Source organism: Crotalus tigris, unplaced genomic scaffold (assembly GCF_016545835.1).
Source record: "Crotalus tigris isolate CLP2741 ecotype Arizona unplaced genomic scaffold, ASM1654583v1 scf7180000018239.1010054, whole genome shotgun sequence".
Lineage (NCBI taxonomy): Eukaryota > Metazoa > Chordata > Lepidosauria > Squamata > Viperidae > Crotalus > Crotalus tigris.
The window spans coordinates 396,795-418,941 of NW_024096901.1; the positions used below are offsets into that span (position 1 = coordinate 396,795).

Sequence of the window (22,147 nt, forward strand, 5' to 3'; positions counted from 1 at the left end):
TAAAACAACTTTTGCAATAATTTTTCAGAGAGATTTTTCAAGAAGTCTATGGAAACGTTCACCTAAATCAGGACTCAAACTGAGGGAGCATATTATATAAAAATCGAATTTCAAACCTGTTCTGATGCAAAACCTCTGTATATTTAGCATAGAGTTTGGAAAGAAATCATTAGGCACATACATCTATCTCATCGTACTTACAAAGGAGTGTTTGATCGGGAATAAGGGTATTTGCAAATTCTTCTAATTTTTTTTTCTCTAAAGAAGGGTTTCAGTTCTACATGCAGTGCTAGGGAGCACGCCTTTCATTTGTTTATTTCCTAGTAAACAGTCTTGAAATGTATTAAATATTGGAAAAAACTAACAAACATTGTAGAATAACTTTCTCAGGTGTCAGTTGAACAAAAACACACTGATTTATATAAGAGTTTCTCTACTGATTATACGGAGATTATTTTTGTTGCTTTTTGGGGGGAGGTATGTTTAGCTTCAGTGAGGACAAAATTTTGGCATGAATTTTTTTCAATAGTAATTTTTCAATTACTATTATAACAGGAAACTGAAAAAAATGCAGATTCTTTTCCTCTAATGAATAGGGTCTTTTTCTTCTTTTTTTCCTTCCATTTAATTGTGCTTGATTCTCAGATTCTTGATTCTCCCTGCAGCTTTCTTGGAAAGCTCTTTTTTTTTTTTTTTTCAGAAGTAGTTTGCCATTATCTCCTTACTAGGGCTGAGTGGGAGTTGGTTTTGTGCCTAAGGCAGGCTAGAACTCACAGTCTCCCAGTTTCCAGCCTGATACCTTAACTATGCCATCAAACTGGCTCTCTGAAGATAAAATGAAGAGTTAGAAGAATGGCAATTTTTCTTAAAGAATATTCCATTTTACATTTCCCTCGAGAAAAGTGGGTGCCATGCAAACATAACTGATTTATGAAGCAGAAATAAAGCAGGTTATTAAATAGCATGTGATTATGTGAAAGTCTAATCAAAACATTTGTTTTCCTTTAGGGCTCAGATGGTCCGAGGGGTGCAAAAGGTGAAAGTGGCCATAAAGGTGAAAAAGGTGTCCCTGGGCCACATGTGAGTAACAGAGTTTTATGAAACCTGCCCAGTAGAGCAGTAAAATCCCAAATCTTTCTGATAATTTTCATTTTCTCTAGGGTCTTCCAGGCACTCCTGGACTTATTGGTTTACCAGGTACCAAAGGGGAGAAGGTAGGAACGGAAACATATTTTTTTTTAAAAAAAAATGTTAAAATGCATTGCTCCTTTTTAATGTACTATAAAGTCATCTAAATAATGCATTTTGGATATATTTAGTATCACTTTACCACAACAGACCGTCATGAAAAATCACTGGGCATTTGATTCTGCACGAAACTCTTGTATCTACTGAAGGGATCTACATTTGTATAAAGGCAGCTCTCTGTCATGAAGCAAACAGTTGTAGTAGGGTATGCACCAATTCTTATAGATTTAAATTCAGGGATGTATTTTAGCCAGGTTGCCTGAATCAAATATAGGAGAAAATCTATCTATGTTTGTAATTGGGGAAAAAAGCATCTACAAAAATAATTAAAAATATTTATCATGTTTGCTTTCTTTTTGCCCTCCTAAAATGACAGATGACCCTAAAGTTAGCCTGTATAAAGGTTTGTGTAATCCTAATGCAGTAAACACAGAAATTAGTAGTAGATAGATAGGATATTGCTTAATTCTCCCATTGAAGCTAAATCTAAGATACATGGATTTGGTATTTTTTTATATAAATTATAGACTTAACATAACCCAGTTAATGTGCTATTCCACTGTCATCAATGTTGTCTATTTCTCCTTTTTAATAATGCAGGGAAAGATAGGGGAACCAGGATTAGATGTAAGTAATCAATACTTTATCTGCACAGTGTCGTTAGTATGTCACCAAGTAATGCAGGAAATAATTTTGATCAGAGTTCCCCAGCCTTTCTGGCTTTGTGGGGGCAGAGGTGGAATGGGAATCCTGTGTGAGTGGCTGGCAAGCATGGGTACGCGCAGCTCCATTTGTGTGTGTGCACACGCACACGCCACTCATGCAAATGGAGCACACATGCACACATTTGCCCACTGCTCGCACAAGTGGGAATGCACACATGCTCGCCTGTTTCCACAGCCCAGTTGCAAACTGCTCATGGCCCACTAGTGGGCCATGGCCCAGAGATTGGAGAACCCTGATTTAGATAACCAATGGTTTTGTCAACAACTGTGGCATTTGCTTAATGACTGCAGATTTGCTTAAGGATCACTGCAAAAAAAGGTTGTAAAATTGGGTTGGTCACATGTGTTTTATAACATATGACCATAATGGTCAGGCTTTATTATGGTTGTATGTCAAGGAATTCCGATAATGCAATCAAGGCCAGAACTGTTTGTTGTTATAGAAGTGGCTAGTTTATACTACTATGTAAAAGTAAAAAGCTGAGGTTTGATGTTATTATCTTATTCTACTGCACCTAAGGGAGTGGGAAGTCAATGCCTTTTCTTTCTTCCCCCCCCCTTTTTTTTACACTTTTCCTTTCCCTTTTCCCTCCCCTGTTTTTCCTATTATTTTGTTTTGAATTTTATATTATAAAAATATATTATAAAAATAAAAAGACCAAAACTAAAAAAGCATCAAATGATTCGAAGTACAGATTGTGCAAAGAAGCAGAAGGAACAGTACATCATATACTCAGCTCATGCAAGAAGATGGCACAAACTGATTATAAACCATGACATAATAAAGTTGCCAAAATGATTCACTGGAACGTCTGTAAAATTATCGTGTGCCTGAAATGAAAAACTGGTAGTTAAAAAGGTGATTAAAAAAAATGAGCAGGTTAAAATATAGTGAGATTTCTGAATACAAACTGATATAGTTTTAGCTCATAACACACCATATTGAACTGAAGTTGAGTATGGACAATTGATGTGGTAGTAGAACAAGACAAAGAATTTGAGAAGACCACCAAGTACCAAGATTTGAAAATTGAAATTTAAAGTTTATCGTGTAAACGGCTGTGGTGGTTATCAGCTCACAGGGTGCCATAACAAAAAAATCTTGGGACAGCACAAAATTTTCATCTGTCAATTACAAAAGATTATATTGCTTGGATCAGCACATATACTATGCCAATACATTACAACATCCTAAATTATTGGAAAGAACTTGATGAGTATGAAGACTAATGCCAGCTAAAGAATTGGCAGCTGCAATTTCACATTATTATGGATATAATAATAACAATAATGGATAGTGCCATTAATCCCTGGGGGTTGATACGGACTCCTGTTGAAGGCGATCACATTAAAACATTGATTGGATCTGGCCAGGGGCTACCGTTAAAAAACATCCATTTAATACTGTTACGCTCCAATGGAAATAAAGTGGACAGTGGCTCAGAATGTACTGATGGCTCTATTCTGAGCTCCCTTCCTGGCCACGCAACCCAAAATGGAGGTACTATTAAGAGATTGAAAATAATTCCAGAATCCATTCTCTGTCCAATTTTTCTACCTTGTTTAATTCTAAGTTCTACTTTGGTTTTTCAAGAAAAGTGGATTGTGATTACTAGGTAGACCTTTTAATATGGGCCTACCACTTGTGGAGTTGTAGAAATGTTCATAAAGAATGAGTCATCTTAAGTCTCCCCTATATACTTTTAAATAACATGCAAATAAGTTAGAGTTTAATTCTGCTAATTTAGTCCTTCTAACTATCCTCTGCTGCCTTTTTGTCATTTTGTAGCTTTATTTATATAAATAATAAATTATTTTATACCTCCTTGAGAATTCATTGGGAATATATTACGATAGAGCTGAAAAAAATTCCAACCATTTCTGACTTTCACAGCATTTCTTAGTCACATGATTGCTATTATACTCAGTATAAACTATCCTGTGCCTGACCTGAGTTTTTCACCCTCATGCAGAGCAAGATTGTAGAGGAAGGGATTACAAGAGAGCAAGCTGTTTGCTGTTCTGCACCCTGAAAGCAATGTGATGATGCCACCAACAATGGGAAGGAGTCAGATAAAGGAGTGATTGTGAACAGAAACTGCTTACTTTCCTCCCCCCTCATAGTGCATCCACAACTCTGTCTTATTGCTTTTGATGTGCAGAAGAGCAAACATCTTGCTCTCTTGAAATCCCTCTCCAACCTCTCCACTTTGTGAGTAGGGGTGGGACGAAGGGTCAAGCAAAAGAGAAAAAAAATGCCTAAAGAATTTGCTTGCTTCCCCCTCCCAGACAGAGCAGAGAGAATGGAGAGGAAGAGACTACTGCAAGCTGTTTAGTAACGACCCATGGCTCCCAGCCTGGGCTCTGGCACATTTGCTTTGCTTTCAGTGTGTACAAGATAGTAGTAAGCAAGCCCTGGAGCATTCCCAAGGCAGGAGAGTGTTTAAGAGACAAACAAAAGCCAAAAGTGTGAAAATGAGTGGACTTGTCACTTTCTAGGCAGAAAGCACAATCAAAGTCACCTAATTTCCCATTTTAGCAACCACTTAATTTAGCAACGGAGTTGCTGGTTCCAATTAAGGCTGTTAGGCAAGCTCTATCTGTAGTATTTACAGTAAACTTTTTCCTTCAGCTGAATATTTGGGAGGGGGGGGAAGCAGTCTTAAAGTAGGCCATTCACTCCTGTTTTATAAATAAAAGATATAAACTGAAAGATAGCAGGATGCTTGGGATTAAGTCTTCCAGGTTTTCTGTTTGTGGGATTATAGTGGCTATCAGTCTTAGTTTCTGAGTAAATTAAAAACTGAACTTTAAATTACATGGTTTTGAATTGGAGATATCAGCTTCTCCATATGGTCCCTGTCATAAGGATGTCATAATGCATTGCTGTTGTCCTGTTCACTGAGTTTGAGTTCTGTGCCATCTAGTGGCTTCTTAAGAGATTTGAATATTATACACATCAGAACCACTATTAAGAATCTATAACGTGTGTGTGTGTGTGTGTGTGTTTGTGGGTGTAACCTCATGCATATACACATCAGCACACACACAAAAATGTTTCTTCTTTTCTGAGAGTGATGCTTGGCTGTACTTATTTGAAAGAAAGGAACGTGTTGTCTTTTGCTTTATGATTGTTATTCTTGAATATTTGACTCTAAATGTTGCCATTGTGTTTTTCTAGGGTTTCCCTGGCCTCCGAGGAGAAAAAGGAGAAAAAAGTGAAAGAGGAGAAAAGGTTACTATCACTTCTAATTCTCTGCATAAAGTTCTTGTCTTCTTTTCTGCTCTTCAAAAAAGCTATCTCTGTACCTTTGTTCTCCCGTGTAATATTTAATTCAAACAGTTCATATAATTAAAATAATACATAGTTGCATATTTTGTACTGGAAAATTTATTTTTAAAAAAATACACTTGAATGTTTTTTTATTTTATTCCCACATCTTCATAAAACATCTCTGCTCTAGGAAATTGTCTTATCAAGTTCTTCTTTATATGTTCTTGATAAGAACATATAAATCCTCTTCCTTGATATGTTAATTTTCCACATATTTGTATAGGGAAACATTTAAGAAACATTTAACACAGAGTTATGTTAAGCCCACATTTATATTTTACACATTGTAAACTCTTCCTTATAAGTTACAGATCTAATTTAGGCTTGGCACCACAGCATCAAAACTACCTATGGTACCCACATTTAAATAAAGCATTTTTAAAAGTCATAAATCTCCTAAAATTATCAACTCTACTTTGAAATTACAAGAATATGTGTATGCTGGTTTTTATGAAATTTTGGGCATTCTGTTTATTTGGCCATTATTGTTTATTTGCTGGTGGCTTGAAAAAGTTACTAACCTTAAGCTAAACCTTTATTTGGTACCTAACAATATCATATATAAGCAAGTCCTCCATAGTAAAAGAAAACATCTTAATTTTTATTGAGTTAATTTCTTGGATCACTGGCTTCATATCAATTGTTTACTTCAGTCAAATGTTTCTATAGGAAGGGTCTGAAGCTGTGTCAATCATTTAATACAAATAGAACATTCTATAATGCAAAAGCTAAGCAGAACTGGGTGCTAGCTGAAGGTTGAGACATTTGTCATGCTAAGAATATATCTATACTTTTATTTAATGTCTACAGGGAGAAAGAGGATTGCCGGGCAGAAAAGGAGCAAAAGGACAAAAAGGAGAACCAGGCCCTCCTGGATTAGATCAGCCTTGCCCAGTGGTATGATTTTATTTTGGGGGGGAAATATTCTTGATATGTTTGAAAACTTTAGTATAAGAAGCAATCTATTTCAAAACATTTTGGAGAGAGAGGCTGTTTGGAACGAAGTGTCTAAGTGAATGCTAATATTTCTGACTATTGGCCTTTCTTATGCCACAGACTGGAATGTGCTTTTGCTCCCTAATATTGAACAGATGGCTAAAAACATCTCACAAGCCATCCTGAAAGCCACACTCCTCGCCTGTCATTTTAGGACAATACCATTTAAAGCTTTGCTTTATTAAAAAAAAAAAAAACAGAAAGACCTTTGTTGTTCCTCCTGTCACCTGTCAGTTTTATCCTGAATGTCCTGAAGCCTCTATAGAAAAAAGTGAGCAGCCAGCAGGCTGTGGTCAGCTTTAGAGTCCCTTAGTTGTGGCTTCTAATTTTGGTCACATCACCAAAATTCCATTTCCAAAGACACCATTATTGTGATTTCTCCCCCTGCCCTCGAAAAATAAGGATGGCAGAAGGAGTAGGAGGCCTCTGCAAGTCAAACTGTCTACTTTTTGAAACATCCAACATCCCTCCCCAGAATGTAGGCCTTTGAGAGGAAATGGAACAGCTTGCCGCCTTTCTGCTCCTGTTCCCTCCCTTTAAGACAAAATAAAACAAAAAGGTTAGGGTTGAAAAAACTTGATCAGCTCTATCAGGTCACGTCACTTCATCACTAGAAGGCCTCTTCTTGGGAGGTTGCCCGCTCCTGCTATAGGTTTCAGTCAGTCTCTGAATTTTTATTTCTGTTCCTTCTTCCTTTCCTATTAACCTTCTCTCCATTTTCAATTAACAGTTCATTTTTAAAGGGGAGACGGGTTTACCAGAACTGGATGGTGTGGAAATGCTCTGTCCTTTGGTACAGTATCTTTCTCTTCCTTCCTCCTCCTGCATGGCTTTTTCTGCTTGGCATATTCTCCCTTCTTCCCAGCCTGGAAACTATCTTTCTCTTTCACAGAGAGTGGCTTACATAATGCTTATGAAAAACAATATACATACATACATACATACATACATACATACATACACATACACATATATATACACATACACACACACACACATACATACACACAAAACTTTATTCAGAAAAAATATACAAAATGTATACTTTTTCTGAATAGAGCTTTGTATTAAAATATACAATACATATATTATTATATGTAGCATCTGGTACCATTGAAAGATAAAGGGATAAATGTAGATTCTCAAACATTTCCCCCAATGTGTGCCCTGGATGTAGCTTGGCACGGTCCCCTTGGCATTCCAAACAAAGGCTAGGCATGGTGAAAGGTTCAGTTTGAGTCTCTGGTTTCTCCATTTAAAAAGGTACCAAGAAGCAGATGCTAGGAAAGGCAAAACCTGAGTCATAGAATTTAGAAGGGTATGCCAAATTTGGAGTGTCACACAGGTTCTTTATGTTCCCAAGATCTAGCTATATGATCTTTGCTCCACACCTTTCTTAAAGTCTTTCATTTGGAATTTCTGTAGCTCCATCTTAAAAGTCTTTCAAAGTTTGGATCAGCATCTCACTACTTTGAGTATAGGAAACAAAATTCTGTAACAGCCAGTCACAAAGGAAAGTTATTGCTCTCTCTCTCTCTTTCTCTGTGTGTTTGTCTGTGTATGTGTGTTTAAAATATTTTAAAAGCAGAATCTGCTAGACTATAAGAATATGTGAGCAAGTTGACATGATTTCACACAGGATGTCAAAGACATTTAATTAATATAAATTACTGCAGTGATATAAGTATACAGATCTGTGTTTTAGCAATAAAGTTCAGCCAAATATTCATAATATATGGCTAGTTTTCCCTTTGCATTAATATTAAGGGTTCTTTGGTTTCTGTTGTACCCACTTTTTCTTTCCTCTCTATCTTTGCTTTGGTCCTGGGAAAGTAGGTTTGATTGGGCTGATTTCATGATCCACAAAAGTATAGCTGTCACAAAACTTAATAATTAGTGGGAAATTGAGATGATTCAAAGCACCAGGACAGTCCTTTTTACACCTAAATCTGGGCCATTTCAAATCACCTTTTTACTTCCTAACAAGCTATTTGCTTCATAAGATATTTTTCAGTTTTGTTTGATCCCACCATTGTCCCTTTGAACAGTATGTATCTTAGTTCATTGGATTATTAACGTTTGTACTGGTTGAACTATACATAAAACAGCTAATGCTACATGCAGATGCTCAAGGCAAACTCTTAAAATCTCAACAAAATCCTGGATTGAGCGGATATTCCAACTCACCTCTTCCCAATTAGGTCCTCTTTGTCAGTCCTGTCTTCTGGTCTTCTCCATCTGTGAATATCATGGTTGACTTTAATTGTTCTATTTGCTTTGTCTTTTTTAAACTCGTGTCTGCTCTGATTCCTCAGTCAGGTTTTGTAATCAGTGATGCATCAGCTTTAGTGGTTGCCATTAATTTACCATCAGATGCTTAGGAGAAAATTGCAAACTCTAAAAATTTAATGTCAAGTTCCCTAAATAGTACTACTTTCTGTATTTTATTCCAACCTTTTTTATCTAAATGCCACAAGATTTATGAAACACATCTTTTGTGTTTGTGCAAAATTGGTCAAGGGCTTTCAAGCATGTTGTGCATAGCTGCTCCAATGTTTACATAGCTAATGTATCAAGTGTGTCTGTCCACCAACTGATAGTTGTAAACTGAAAACATGGACATAGAAGATAATTTTAAAAAATACCTAAGAAGATGCTAGTATTTCTTAATCTTTGCTCCCACTCTCATTTTAAGAAGGATATACAGTAGTCTTTGTAAACTTGTCATAACCTGCTATGGAGTTAAACTCAACAGTACATCTACAGACTGCACAGGTGGATTTAATTTAGCTATGTTACAGCTTTTGTTGCCTCAAAGATTCATGTGATTCCATATATCAAAACATTTTGATAAGATAAATGTGTACAAGAATCCAGATATTTGATTGTTTTAAGGATTATTAAGTAATGAAACATTGTTTGTTCCAATATATTCTTTCTTCAAACCAGCACATGATTTCTGAATGGGTCTTCACACATTAGCTGCTCTTCATGGTAGCTGCTATAGACTTTCCAAAACCATCATTAATGAAGTGACATTTGTTTCTTAGCAGTTTTCCAATAATACAAAATGATTCTTTATTTCATTGCAGGGTCCAGATGGATTACCAGTACCAGGATGTTGGCACAAGGTATTATAAACATATTTTAGATTTATTTTTTTTGTCCTGAATTTGGATTGTTGTTAAAGCAAGAGCAATAACACAGTATATTCTGTTGTAAACAACTAAATAAACTGAAGTAAATCTGAATGTTTGTGCTTTTATAGCCCTATTGTTTTGCTCTGAAACAGTCTAGGTCTAGGAGGACCCATTAGTATTGCTCTCCCATGTGTAGAATGGAGAAGCTCTTCATATGATTAAGTATCCTCATTTCCAAAAACCACTAAGGAGAGATTCATTGGATAGAAGATACTCTCCACTGCAGATGCTTACCTTTGTAGGGAATGTAAGACTAATATACACTCAAGCCTTGAATGCAGGCTGATTTTCTTGTTTTTATAACAGCTGAATGGGGGCTTATGGCTGTGAATTAATACCAATATAAAAGAGGACTAAGCCAGAGACAAGCAAATACCTGTTCCTATATATGTCAAATTTGCATTTCAAATTATAATTAGCAATAACAGTTATGTGGAATGTATATAAGTCCAACCTGGATTCATTCTGGCATAAAAATCTGGCTTTACTTCAGTTTCAAAATGATTTTGCATCTTGCTTTTCAGTTGCTTTTATATTTATTTTTAATGTGCTTTTAACCATATGTTTTAAGCAAGCCCATGAACTTGGCTCATGCGAGTGGAAGGAGGGTTTCTGGCAGAGAAGCAACAACTTTCCTCTTTAACATAAAACTTTCTTCCAATCATGTTCTTTACCCACACTTTTATAGATATTTTATTGGTTTTTAACTATAACAATCTCCAGTGCCTGGTGTACAGCGTGTGGTCTTGGTTTATATTTTAACCAGAAAAAAAGGACAGTAATAATTAATTGTCAATAATGATTAAATTTGATAATTCCATAATTAATATATTAATTAATAATACATTTCTTTGATCTTAGCCAAAATATAATTCTTAATATTTTCAATATATAAATGATTAGGTATAAGCATTTTTATATTTATACAAATAATAATCTCTCTAAACATTTTTTTCAGCTTATATTATTCTCATAACCATCATCTCATTAGTTCAGCATACATCCTATTTTTATAATTTTTGTTCGCTTAGATTCCCTTATATTCAATCCAATTCTTATCAGTCACAATGTCTTCATATTAGTCATCTCACTGTCTAAATTTTCCCATTTAGGTACATCATCCCAATATTTTATGTCAAGCATTATAAAAATACTATACTTTTTATCTGTCTTATAGTATCTAGATATAACAACCTTTTTAATCAGTTTATATTTTACTTATATATTAGTAAAAAAATACATCAACCTACTATTTTAACATTTAATATATTATAAAACATACTATGTTACTTAAATCTCATTATCCTTTTTGTTATAAGGCCCCTTTATGTTCGAAATTCTCTGTTCTTTTAGCCATATTCAAACAAATGTTTATTCATGTAACAGTCCATCTGGTAGGGCGAGTCAAATCTCTTGTATCTGTCTCTGATCATCTTCTTTTGCCAAGTAATTTTCCAAGTTGATGTAATCCGCTTATCCAACAGTTCCTGTATTTTTACAAATGTTGTTGGGAATACAAAAGATGAAGTAAGTAAGATAAATTCTTTCTGTCCCCCAAACTTTAATAGTTCTCTTAATAATTCCATTTTTCTCGATATATCAGAACCTTGTAGATTTTTTCCTGTTTGTGTCAAATTGTAATTCTTTTCCTTTGTTATTTCATCAATTTGATCATACTCTTCTAGTTTGTAATCTGCTGTCCGATTTGTTTGTTCCTTTGTTGTTATTTCCTGGGTATTTTTTAATTGTAGATTCAGATTGGAAATATGCTTATTTAAATCCTCAAAGTTGTTTTGAATTTCATCGTGGTTTTGAATCTATTGTCATTTGTATTTGTCCTAACATTACATATTTTTCCTCCAGGAAAGTATTTATCTTGCCTTGAGGTATTGCTTCTGGAGGCCCTTGATTTTCCAGCCTAAGTCCTTCAGGAGAAAATATTGAATGGGGCATCCTGTCATTTTTTTGATACGCATGCGATATCCATGTTGTCTCCCCCCTTTCAAACAATATTTCATCAATGTTTTAATTCAAAAGTCAATTTTTCAGTCAGTCAAAATTACAGATTCAGTGTATTAAATCACTTTAAATCCTTCCTGCAAATTCTCCTCTAAAAGATTAGCCAAAAAGCCAAGGTTTTTTTTTTCCATAAACAGTTCTTAGATTTAAGCAACAGTCCAGGTTTTTTTTTCTTTCAAACACTTTTTAATCTTATAGCTGGCTCTTCCTTTGTTCCCAGCTGTCTTCAAGGTTATTTGCAATTCAAAGGAACAACTTTTTCTTTGTTTCTGGGCATTTTGCCAATTTCTGAGTCCTTGTTGTTGATCTTCTATTCTCTGATTCTCCACTAGATGTCAACAGTTATTTCTTTTTTCAGTTTTTCTTTCAATCAAAAAGTTATTTTTGTTATATATTTTTATAATTGCATTAGAAATTTTTTAGGGTATAATCTTGACAGTTTTTTAGTTCCTAGATTTGTCCAGACTAAAATATTTTAAATCAAATTTTAGTATATCTCTTTCCACCTTTTATGTTAATTTGCCGCTTCCCTCTGTAAGGGAATGGGGATATAGTCCCCTCCCTTCACTTCTGGAGGTTTTCTTGCTTTGGGGATCTTTTCAAGGATGTAAATAGTAGATAGAAGAAAGAAGATCAGTACTCTCACCAATTCCAAGCACACTGTTCACCGATGTTTAGGTTCGTGCTCTGGGACTTCAGCTACAAGCAGCTTGGGCTAGACACTGATCTCATGCTAGCCTTTCTCCTGTCGGGTTCGGAGGGCTTTCCCCGGATCAAAGTGATTACTATTCCTTCGTGATCGACGGGGCGCCCCTTCTTCACAGTCACCTCTCTGGGGCAACTTCAGGCCTATCTAGGGTCCCCCAAGCAGGAAGAAATTAACTGTGGGGAGCGGAGGTCCGCTCTCGCACAGCCATGCACTGCAGACACAAAACCTGGAAATCCTCTTTACTCACATTTTGATTTTCATAAATAAAGAAGGCCTTCTAATTACCTTGAGATTGGAAAGGACAACTGTTCACTATTAATTTTGCTACTTTGCATGAGTTTTAGTACCTAGCAGCAAAACACAGATAGTGGGATGATTTCCACAAACTCCTTTTTGTGTGCTTGCTAACCCCCCAACATGTAAATGGTATGTTCCTATTTCTAAAATATACTTTGCCATTTGTCTTTGAAAGAGAAAAAGGAAATGTGCTTTTCTCTTTAAATCTTCATATATCTGCCATGAACACTGAGACTATAGATTCTTAATGTTCCAAGGTTTGCCTACGTGTTCCCTAACTGCACTTCAAAATGCTTCATTTACTGCTCTTTAAGGACATGTTTTCATAACTCATCTCATAACTGAGACCATCTTACATTACGGTTGTCAGATCTGAGGTTAAGGTGATGTTTTTCAACTTTTCTCAACACAAACTTTGCTATCTGCAGCCTCTGCTGTGTTTAGAATAATGGTGATAATGCAGAAGGGGTTGAGACAATGTTCCAGAAGTTTCATATCTATAAAGGGCAACAGATGAAAAGACCTGGGGGGGGGGTGGTAGTAAAATCCTGCTCAATGTCCCATGAGCTACATTAAAAACAAACAATCTGCCAATATTTGCTCCAAGAAAAGAGGATTTTGTCAAAGAACGGAGATTATGAATACTATAACTGATCAAAAAATGCTAAAAATCAGGCATGGTTCCTTTCAGATGAACAACTTCTACTGGTAGTAGCCAAAAGATAATGTGCTAACTATTCCATCATTCTTTTCTTTACAGATTTGGGTTTGTGATCAGACAGTCAGACAGCTAAATGCTTTATTAGTGCAAAAGAACAGCTTGAAAATAAAGTATGAGGAAGCAACTTAACATCTGAGTAAAATCCAATAATTATAAAACTGATTTGGTCAATATATAACATACTTTACTAATGATAAAATAGAATTCAGCCATTCTAGGAGAAGTTCTTTACTTTCTGTCATTGGTTAGTTAATATGGAGCAAGTTTTGAAGGAGAAGCTTTGCTTTTTCTGTTAAGCATGATCATTATTAAGTCAAATAGACATTTCTTGTAGAAATATTTAAGGAAACTGCATTCTAATGAAACAATCTATGAAAGAAAAATGCATGCATGCCTGTGTTTTAAAACATGCATTGCTTTGTTTTGTTTTGCAGTGATTCTACACGCATGGACTATGTAAATAATAGTGAGATAAATGTTTATTTTTATTATTTTTTTTATACAAAAAGAAAAAAGTCACAAAAACAATGTTTTCAACAGTAATATATTGATCTTCTAATACTGGATATTGTCATATATGGATTTTTTAAAATATGAACATTCCTGAGATCCACATGACAGACTACAGACTGGCACATACCAACACACACACACACACACACACACACACACACAAGCACTCAACATTCTGAAACAGTCAAGAATGGATGTCACTTGCTGCTAATGCTATTGTGTGTATTAATCAAGCTGAAAAAACTTGCTTTATTGCATGGAGAAAAAACATCCCTGGACAATCTTTTTAGCTTTCAACTTTCTAACTCTGTTGCACGTAGACACAGGGAGAGAAAACGAAAAAGAAAAAAAAGATTCAGCCCTAGAAATTGAACAAACTCTACCTTATGGATGAACGTAGGAAGAATTTCCAATCTGGAAAGGTAACACAAATGTAACCACACTTGTTGCTACTTGCTTCAACCTTGAAGAAACTAGTTTCATCCTGGGTCACTCTGATCGGTTTTATGACCTGTGGCTGCTTCTCCTCCAGAAGAAAGCATCATCTCTAGGAAAATCCCCACTTCATATCTTCAGTCTGTGACTAAAGTTTGAAAGATTCCTTTGTAGAACTTTATTTTACTGCAGAAATTCAGAAACATGGAACACCTCAACTTTAACAAAATGAAGGATACTCTATAATATTCATCTCAATGTACAGATTTGAAAAATAAGTTTTGCTTTAAAAACAAAAATCCCATCATGGCTGCTCTCTTTTGCAAACTTGGAAAAGATACCCATTGTGCTGCTTAGTCTTCTGGAATCACAGAACTCAATAAGTACAGAAAATATTATTCCCACCAACCCACCAGTGAGTGTTTCATCACACCCATTTATATAAATATATAAGATTATAAGAGTAATGTGAAACAACCTATTGTTAAAGCATTTGTAATTAATTTGAAATGGCTCTTTTCAGAAGGAAAAAGGAGGAGCTCCATATTTTATGCAAATTATATTTGTCACAGGTACATCTTTCTTGCTTCAAAAAAGTTTGCCCCAAAAGCCAAATGTCTCTATATACAACATGGTATTATTTCAGTCCTAAGACTGTATCTATGAAATCATATAAGTGGATTATGACATTGTTCAATATAAGATCCATTCTAGTTATTGTGGTTATAATTCAGTTACTAATTCCAAAAAACTTCACCTTGCTCACAATGGTCTGAAGATTCTGGTTATAACAAGCAGCGATTTCTACAGTTTCTCACAGTATCTACTAATATCATTGGAAGGAAATAGTGTTTTGCCTTAGGAGAACATCTACACGGTCATTGTTCCCTCTAACAGACATAGCATTGACTAGCACGTTTCTTTGGCTGGCAGCCTGCAAGACTGCCAGCTTACTTGCAGAAAGGGAGCAGGGATTTTTGCCATTTGACCTTTCTGTATTCTCAAGACCCAGAGGGCACCTTAAGCCTTTGGAGAAATAGCAAGTGTTGCCTCTTCCTTTCACCAGAATTAGCCCACTAAACCAGCATTTCAAATAAAATATTGAATAATTATATCAGCAGTCTTTCACAAACAGTAGAAACTCTCCCATTCCAAAATCTTCCAGGATCCAACCAAGCAATGTAACCTGCCATAGGTTTCAAATTCCAGGTTTTGATTACAGTATTCAATATTTTATTCAAAGTATAAAATGCTAAAGCGCCAACAATCTTAAAAGATGCTTGTTTTCCAAGGTCACCTTAACCCAAAGTTTCATGAGCTCTAAAATGAGTGCAAAACGATTTGAGGAATAATTTCTTAAAATTTGCCTAGAAAGATGAATGAATAGAAATTATTCCTGTTTAACCTGATAGTAATTCCTTTCTGGCTAATCAGAATATTGTTTGAAATCCTCAAGCATCAGCAAAAATCAGTTTAATTACAACGTTACAATTAGCATTCACACGATATAGGAACCAAGAGGCGTATGGTTTTAACAATACTTAGAATGCATATATTTCCCTTCACATTTTATCTTAGTACTAATTGGTTTTATCCTGATTCCCAGTTTTAGCCCTCATTCCCAAAAATAAATTTAAGGATGTTCAAAAGTACTGGTTTGCATTACTGATCAGAATTTACTTCAGTAAGGATGACACAATGGCTCCCCCATTTGTATAGACAGAGGGCTGCTATTCTATGAATCTTTGGCAGGAATATCTGTTCTTTCTGTTGTAAATGTTTTTAAAGTACTCTAGACAAGCTTCAATCAATACTTTAAACTACTGTACAAATCTTCTTGGAAGAAGATGCATAAGATTCTTAAAATTTGAAAGTATAAAGTTAACATTGCTTCACTGTGTTAATTCATTTGGTTGTCGAAGTTAGTTTATGATTTTTGAGACCTATATGACATTAGTTTTGTATAACATTAAACATCAGTTTAATTAAATGACGATATAACTGAATTAAGAAAGAGAAGTTAAATATTATGCCTTCCTAGTCTTTCTCTTCCACTCTTACCATGTGGCAAGAGATTTCATTCATTCTTATTTTAATATTGTATATCTGCTGCTCTTAACAAAAATAGAGCACATAGTAGTCTAGGGCAGAGTTCCCCAATCTTTCCAGGTTGGTGGCTGGGGGTGAGGAGGGAAAGGGGATGGTCTTGTGGGAGGGCAAGTGTGCACGTGTGCACAAGCACCCGTTGCTCGCCTGAGGCCAGAAGCACCCGTTGCTTGCCTGAGGCCAGAAGCACCTGTGACACTCACACAAGTGAGGCCCCAAGCACTTGCACGAGTGGGGCTGCGAGTGCCTGCAATGCACGTGCGAGTGGGCCCGCAACCGCCCATGATGCTCACGCAAGTAGGGCTGCATGCGTGCATACCAGCCAGCCACTCGTGGCCTGGTTGCAAATAGGCCACAGACCAGTACTGGGCTACGGCCCACAGGTTTGGGATCTCTGGTCTAGGGCAAGTACACAGAAGGTATGAGGTATTAGGCCCATGTTTATAGCATAGAACCAAGAAATTCTCAAGATGGGGATATCATTCATAATTATAATTTTCCAATTTTTAAGAGAACTGTCAGAAAGATATCTCCTTAAAAACTCAATTTTGATATTTCCCATTAAAAGAAATCTTCCCTTTCTGCACCAATGTAAGAATTTGGTAAAAATGCATTTATATTAAATAATTTTAACCTTAAGGTAGCAGTGGTTGAGAGGTCCTGAGGTTTAATCTAGGTAAGAACTCAACTAACATTAGAGGGAAGAAACTGTCAGTTGCAGACTAATTTGATATTTAGAAAATGAAGCACAGTGTGCTCAGCTACCTCTCACATGTCCTTGGACTACCCTCCCTACTACTAGAAAATTCTGCTAGAAAGAACTTTGCCAGATGGCTCTCCCTCAACATTTATGGTGTGAAAGTACATATTGTCCGATATCTTCTGGATATCTTCTCACAGATTTGTTTCTTGCACCTAGCACATAGAAATTGTGGCAATATATTAATAATTTAACAATTAATATGTATCACAGTATCAGTTGTTAAATTTCATCCTAACCAAGAGATTTATGAAAGAATATATGTGGATGTTTTTCTTCTGGATAACTCTGAAATTAGTTTAATTTCATTGTAGCTAGTGAGATTATTTGCAGATTCCTTTCAAAACATTTATCAGTGTCACATTTTGTGGTATGGATAATTGTGGGGAAAGTATTCAAAAGTGCTGAAAATAATAAAATGTTGAATGTTAACAGGCATTTTTCTCCTAGAAGACTCTCATTTCAGTTAATGAGATTAGTTTTTGGTTTAGTTTTTAATATTTTTTAAGAAAGGTACATCAGAATAAAAACAAAGTAAAGAAAACTACCAATAAAGCAGAAGCAAAAATATTATGGAAAAAAATAGATTCTTTGCATATTCTTTTAAAAATATTTATCAGCATGAGTGTCTGGTTTGGGGGCTCAAAAAGATTAAAATGAACATATAAAAAAGAAGCTCATAAAAAGAATTTTGATTGCTTCATTGTGGCCATCATCTTGACATTTTTTTAGGTCCTTCCTGAGTACACACTCATTTAGCAGTATTATATGTTATGGTATGGATAATTATGGAAAAGAAATTATCTTTAAAGTCTTGAAAATAATAACATGATGAATAGAAATATCCTATTTATTCTATGTAAGGACAGTTAAGTTGGCAAATCACCACTAGATGTTAGCAGAATTGAAGATGACAAACAAGTGGCATTATCTTGGAGAATGAGAAATGTAACATCCAGACAACATATTTATCTTGTTTGTGGCACCATTTTACAGTATTCATTTTGGGGAATAATCTTTGAATGTATCAGCTTAATCCAACTATCCTTTAAGTAATATCCACATTGTACTGTAATAACTCTCATCTAAAAAATGATATTGAATTAGTCCTTCTCTAAAAGGCCTCCGTTTTAATGTCCTGCTGAGTTATTAATACAGTAATAGAATAATTATATACTTATTCAGTTTTATCTTCTGGTGATACAGAACATACTCAGTAACTGACATTTACTGATTAAATTAATTTGGAATGGTAGGCAGTTATATAATAAAAACTTACCCATATGTAACTGTTGATCTGGCTACACAAATGAGCTGTAAAACATACCGGTATATAGTTCTTGACTTGAAAACAGTCATTGTTACGATGGATCTGAAAATGGAACTTACGATCCAAGTTTGAAGTCCCAATGGTCAGAAGACCGTTTTTTGGACACTCAGCAACTGGCTTGTATTTACAGCTATGTGCAGTGCCTCATGGATACAAGACTGTAATTTACTATGTTTTTGCCAGAAACTGGCATTTATTTCCAATTTCCAACAAAAACACCTTATAGTGAACAATATAGTTAAAATTTGGTCAAATCATGCGGTCAACTGCTTTATGGCCCTAATAGCCAACGGCTGAAATTGTGGACTCCATTACTAAGGCAAGGAGTACCTGAATGAATTAAGTATATATTATCTATTCATAACTAGTGTAAATTAATCCCCAATAAAGTCTTATTATTGAAGAAACAGAATCAGTGAAGCATAATATACATAATTTAGTTTTTCATGCTAAAGAGCCTACAGACTTGATAGCATTTAGTTTGGGTTCTAGCATGTCTATTTCCTTAATACAATGTTAAGCCATTAGTTTTAGCCCAAAACGACACATTAAAAATCTTTTGAATCAATTCCAAATTTGATCTAAACTTCAACTACTGATTAATAAATGCAGGACTAAAATGGAGAGAAATGTCACACAATCAATGTATTTATGATATTTTGCAAGCCTTTTGCATTTATTCCACAAATACATTATTGCAACTACAAAAATAATTGTTCTGCCTTTTGTCTATTTTACAGTTCAGCTGAAATTAGATTTTAATCCCACTTAATTTATTTGCCCTTTATATTTCTAAGGAGACCTCAATATAATATGTTAGATATGAGCAGGAATGGTAGCTTACCTCTGGCAGGTGTCAGAATTTACTGCTATTATTAATAACTCATCAGCACTATGTGCTGCCTAAAGCCAGAGGTTGTTGGACTATAACTTCTGTCTACAGCATCCATAACTGGCTACGGCTGATAGGAATTCAGATGGATTTGGTGAATCAGATCTTGTTCTGGCATGCATATCCAACAAGAGTTACTTGTATCACCTGTGGATCTGGTGACTCTCTTGAAATTAAGGATGAATGGATGGATAGATGGATAAGCCTCTCATTACTGAATCATGCTCTTCCAGATGCCATCATCTATTCCTCTATGCTGGAAGACCCAGATGTTCAGGTAGTACAAGTCAGAGAACTGTCCTCTAGTCCAGATCTGAGAATGTGTTAAGCAGCTATATTTAATTCACTGCCAGCAATGCATGCAAGGGAACTTATCTTTGTCGTTCTCCACCATACATTCTCCAAATATAACCTGGAGTGTCTCTTTCCTCCACTCCCAAAACTAGAGAATGCAGGAAGATAAATTTGGTCATGGCAGGTGGATACAATATCTAAACTATGTCAGGTTAAGATGCATTAATTCAAACGTCCTTCATTTCAGCCAAACCTGAATAGGTATAATATAATAACTAATTTTATAAACTAACCATCTACATTTTATTTTCGTGCAAATAATCTGACATTAAATAAATTAGACACAGATACAAGGCAAACATAACTGTGAATGTAATTCAAGTTTATATTGGAAACCCTCTTCTGAGATTCAATAAAATGTAAAGCTTTCTTTCAAAACAAAGAGGGTAATATTTTATACAACAGCCATATCTCACTGTTACTGATTTCATTGTATAATTTCTAATGAGTATATGCCAAAAGAAGTGGTATATCTAGCTGTAATATAGGGAACAATTATTTTTAAACGACGGCATTAATGCAGTATTACTCATTATTAATTAAAAATTGTATGGCTTGTTTTGTAAATTTTACAACAGTCACTGCATTATCTGGCAGTATATCCATTGTTTTGTGTTTTAATCTGTAGTAAAAGTTAATACTTGAACAGTTTTAAAATAAACTGCTTCTTGTACAGATTGTTTTCTATGGTTATTCTATACTGCAGCGTTTGTAACTACAATTATATATCCAGCAAATATTTAACGTAAAAATGAGAGTGACATTAATTTTTTCAATCCAAAAAGAGTGTTATATTAACCAGGCCTACAGTATATTTCTGAAATAATTACTTGGAAAGTATATCATTTACTAACATTAGATATACTTAATCATCTTATAAAGTAATAGTAATTCAGGTTGTTTCAGCCAAAGAGCACCAACCATTCTCCAATGAGAATGGTAGCTACAGGCTTGGATTAACTTTGAGGTTGGCATTTACCCCAAAAATCTTCAGAAAAGCAAAGCACAATCTCAGCTGCATAGTATACAATGTTATAGATTGTTAGAGGGGAGGGGGAACTAAGATGGGACGGGGGGGGTTTGCTAAAACAGGGACAGCATACCGATTGCTTACAGGTAGCAATAGCAATAAGATTTACATACCACTTCACAATACTTTACAGCACTCTCTAAGCAGTTTACAGAGCCAGCATATTGCCCACAATAATCTGGGTAAAATGGGTCCTCATTTTACCAACCTTGGAAGGATAGAAGGCTGAGTCAACCCTGAACAGATCAGTATTGAAGGAATCAAACTCCTGGCAATGTGAGCAGAGTTAGCCTGAAATACTGCATTCTAACCTCTGCACCACAACTCTAAGAGGACTGCTAAGATGCTTCCTCTTAGTAGTGTCCACATTCTCTGCCCCACATAATCTGTTCAATTTAAAATCCAATGGGAAGGTAAAGATTCGTGGTGGCACAGTGTTTAAAATGCCATGTTGCAGATTTAAGTCTGTTGACTGCCAGCAGTTTGATCCTGACCAGCTCAAGGTTGACTCAGCTTTCCATTCCATTGGGTGGGACTAAAAAGTTCAATCAATCAAATCCAACTTTGCGAGATCTTTTTTTTCCCCCACAAGAAGTTGAAATTGATTGATTGATTGAACCTTTTTTTTTTTTTTTTTTTTTTTTGCATATGAAAGTGGAGGCCTAAAGCAAAAAGGGTTTCTAAAACCCAGCTGAAGGCCTAGGACTGGGGCAAAGATGCGCGTGCCCACAGAGAGGGCTCTGAGTACCACCTGTGGCACATGTGCCATAGGTTCACCACCACGGATCTATGTCATTTATGTCAAAACTGAACAGCCCTTTCTCAACAGAGGAGGAGGGATACAACATCGTTTATCTCCAGTCTACAGCCCTTTCAACAGTTCCAAAAAGACTCCACAGCATTTGCACTATTCAGGTGACTCTGACAATACAGATAAATCTCCAGGTGGCCTCAACAACTTTTTAAAAGAATGCAAATGACCTGCTGTCTGCAAGGAGTAAAAATCCTTCCATTCCATTCCCCACCATCCAGTCAGAGCTGAAGAAGCTTCTTGGATGAGAAGTAAAATAATTTCAAAGAAAAACAAGAAAGTCCAGTTGCCTCGTGAAAAAAAACATCTTTGGGACAATCCAAAGTTTCAATTTTTTTCTAACATGAATTTAGCAGGTCAAATATTTTAAATATTTGGGCACAGTATCACAGGCCTCCAGGAAATTAAAAGCCCAGGTAAATTATGCTTCTACTACCCAAAAGGGCACACAAGCAATAATTAAATTGCACAGGCAACGGGGCAAATTACATCCCAGCAGCAGTTAAATTGTTTATAGCCAAAACAGTTACCAACCTATTATATGGGATACAATAGACCTTAGGGGCCTCTGAAGCCATTCAATCAAATGCAGTATTGAGGCTTGAAGCTACCGTGCCAAATATTAAGGCTCAGGCCTAGACTAGGATTCTGATCTCAGCACTCACAG

General features: G+C 35.5%; 1 protein-coding gene across 16 annotated transcripts in view; it reads left to right on the forward strand.

Moving 5' to 3' along the window:
• Positions 1 to 20,314, forward strand: part of COL23A1 (collagen type XXIII alpha 1 chain) — a 300,569-nt gene extending 280,255 nt beyond the window's left edge. For 10 of the 16 annotated variants that reach the window (XM_039349219.1, XM_039349220.1, XM_039349230.1 and 7 more), the window contains 8 exons: positions 1,009 to 1,080; positions 1,161 to 1,214; positions 1,849 to 1,875; positions 5,155 to 5,208; positions 6,118 to 6,204; positions 7,034 to 7,096; positions 9,396 to 9,434; positions 13,289 to 13,664. In XM_039349219.1, coding sequence (XP_039205153.1) covers positions 1,009 to 1,080; positions 1,161 to 1,214; positions 1,849 to 1,875; positions 5,155 to 5,208; positions 6,118 to 6,204; positions 7,034 to 7,096; positions 9,396 to 9,434; positions 13,289 to 13,378 — 486 coding nt within the window. In that variant the 3' untranslated portion in view covers positions 13,379 to 13,664. The other 6 variants (XM_039349222.1, XM_039349235.1, XM_039349226.1 and 3 more) reach the window with 5 other exon arrangements.
• Positions 20,315 to 22,147: the final 1,833 nt, after the last annotated feature.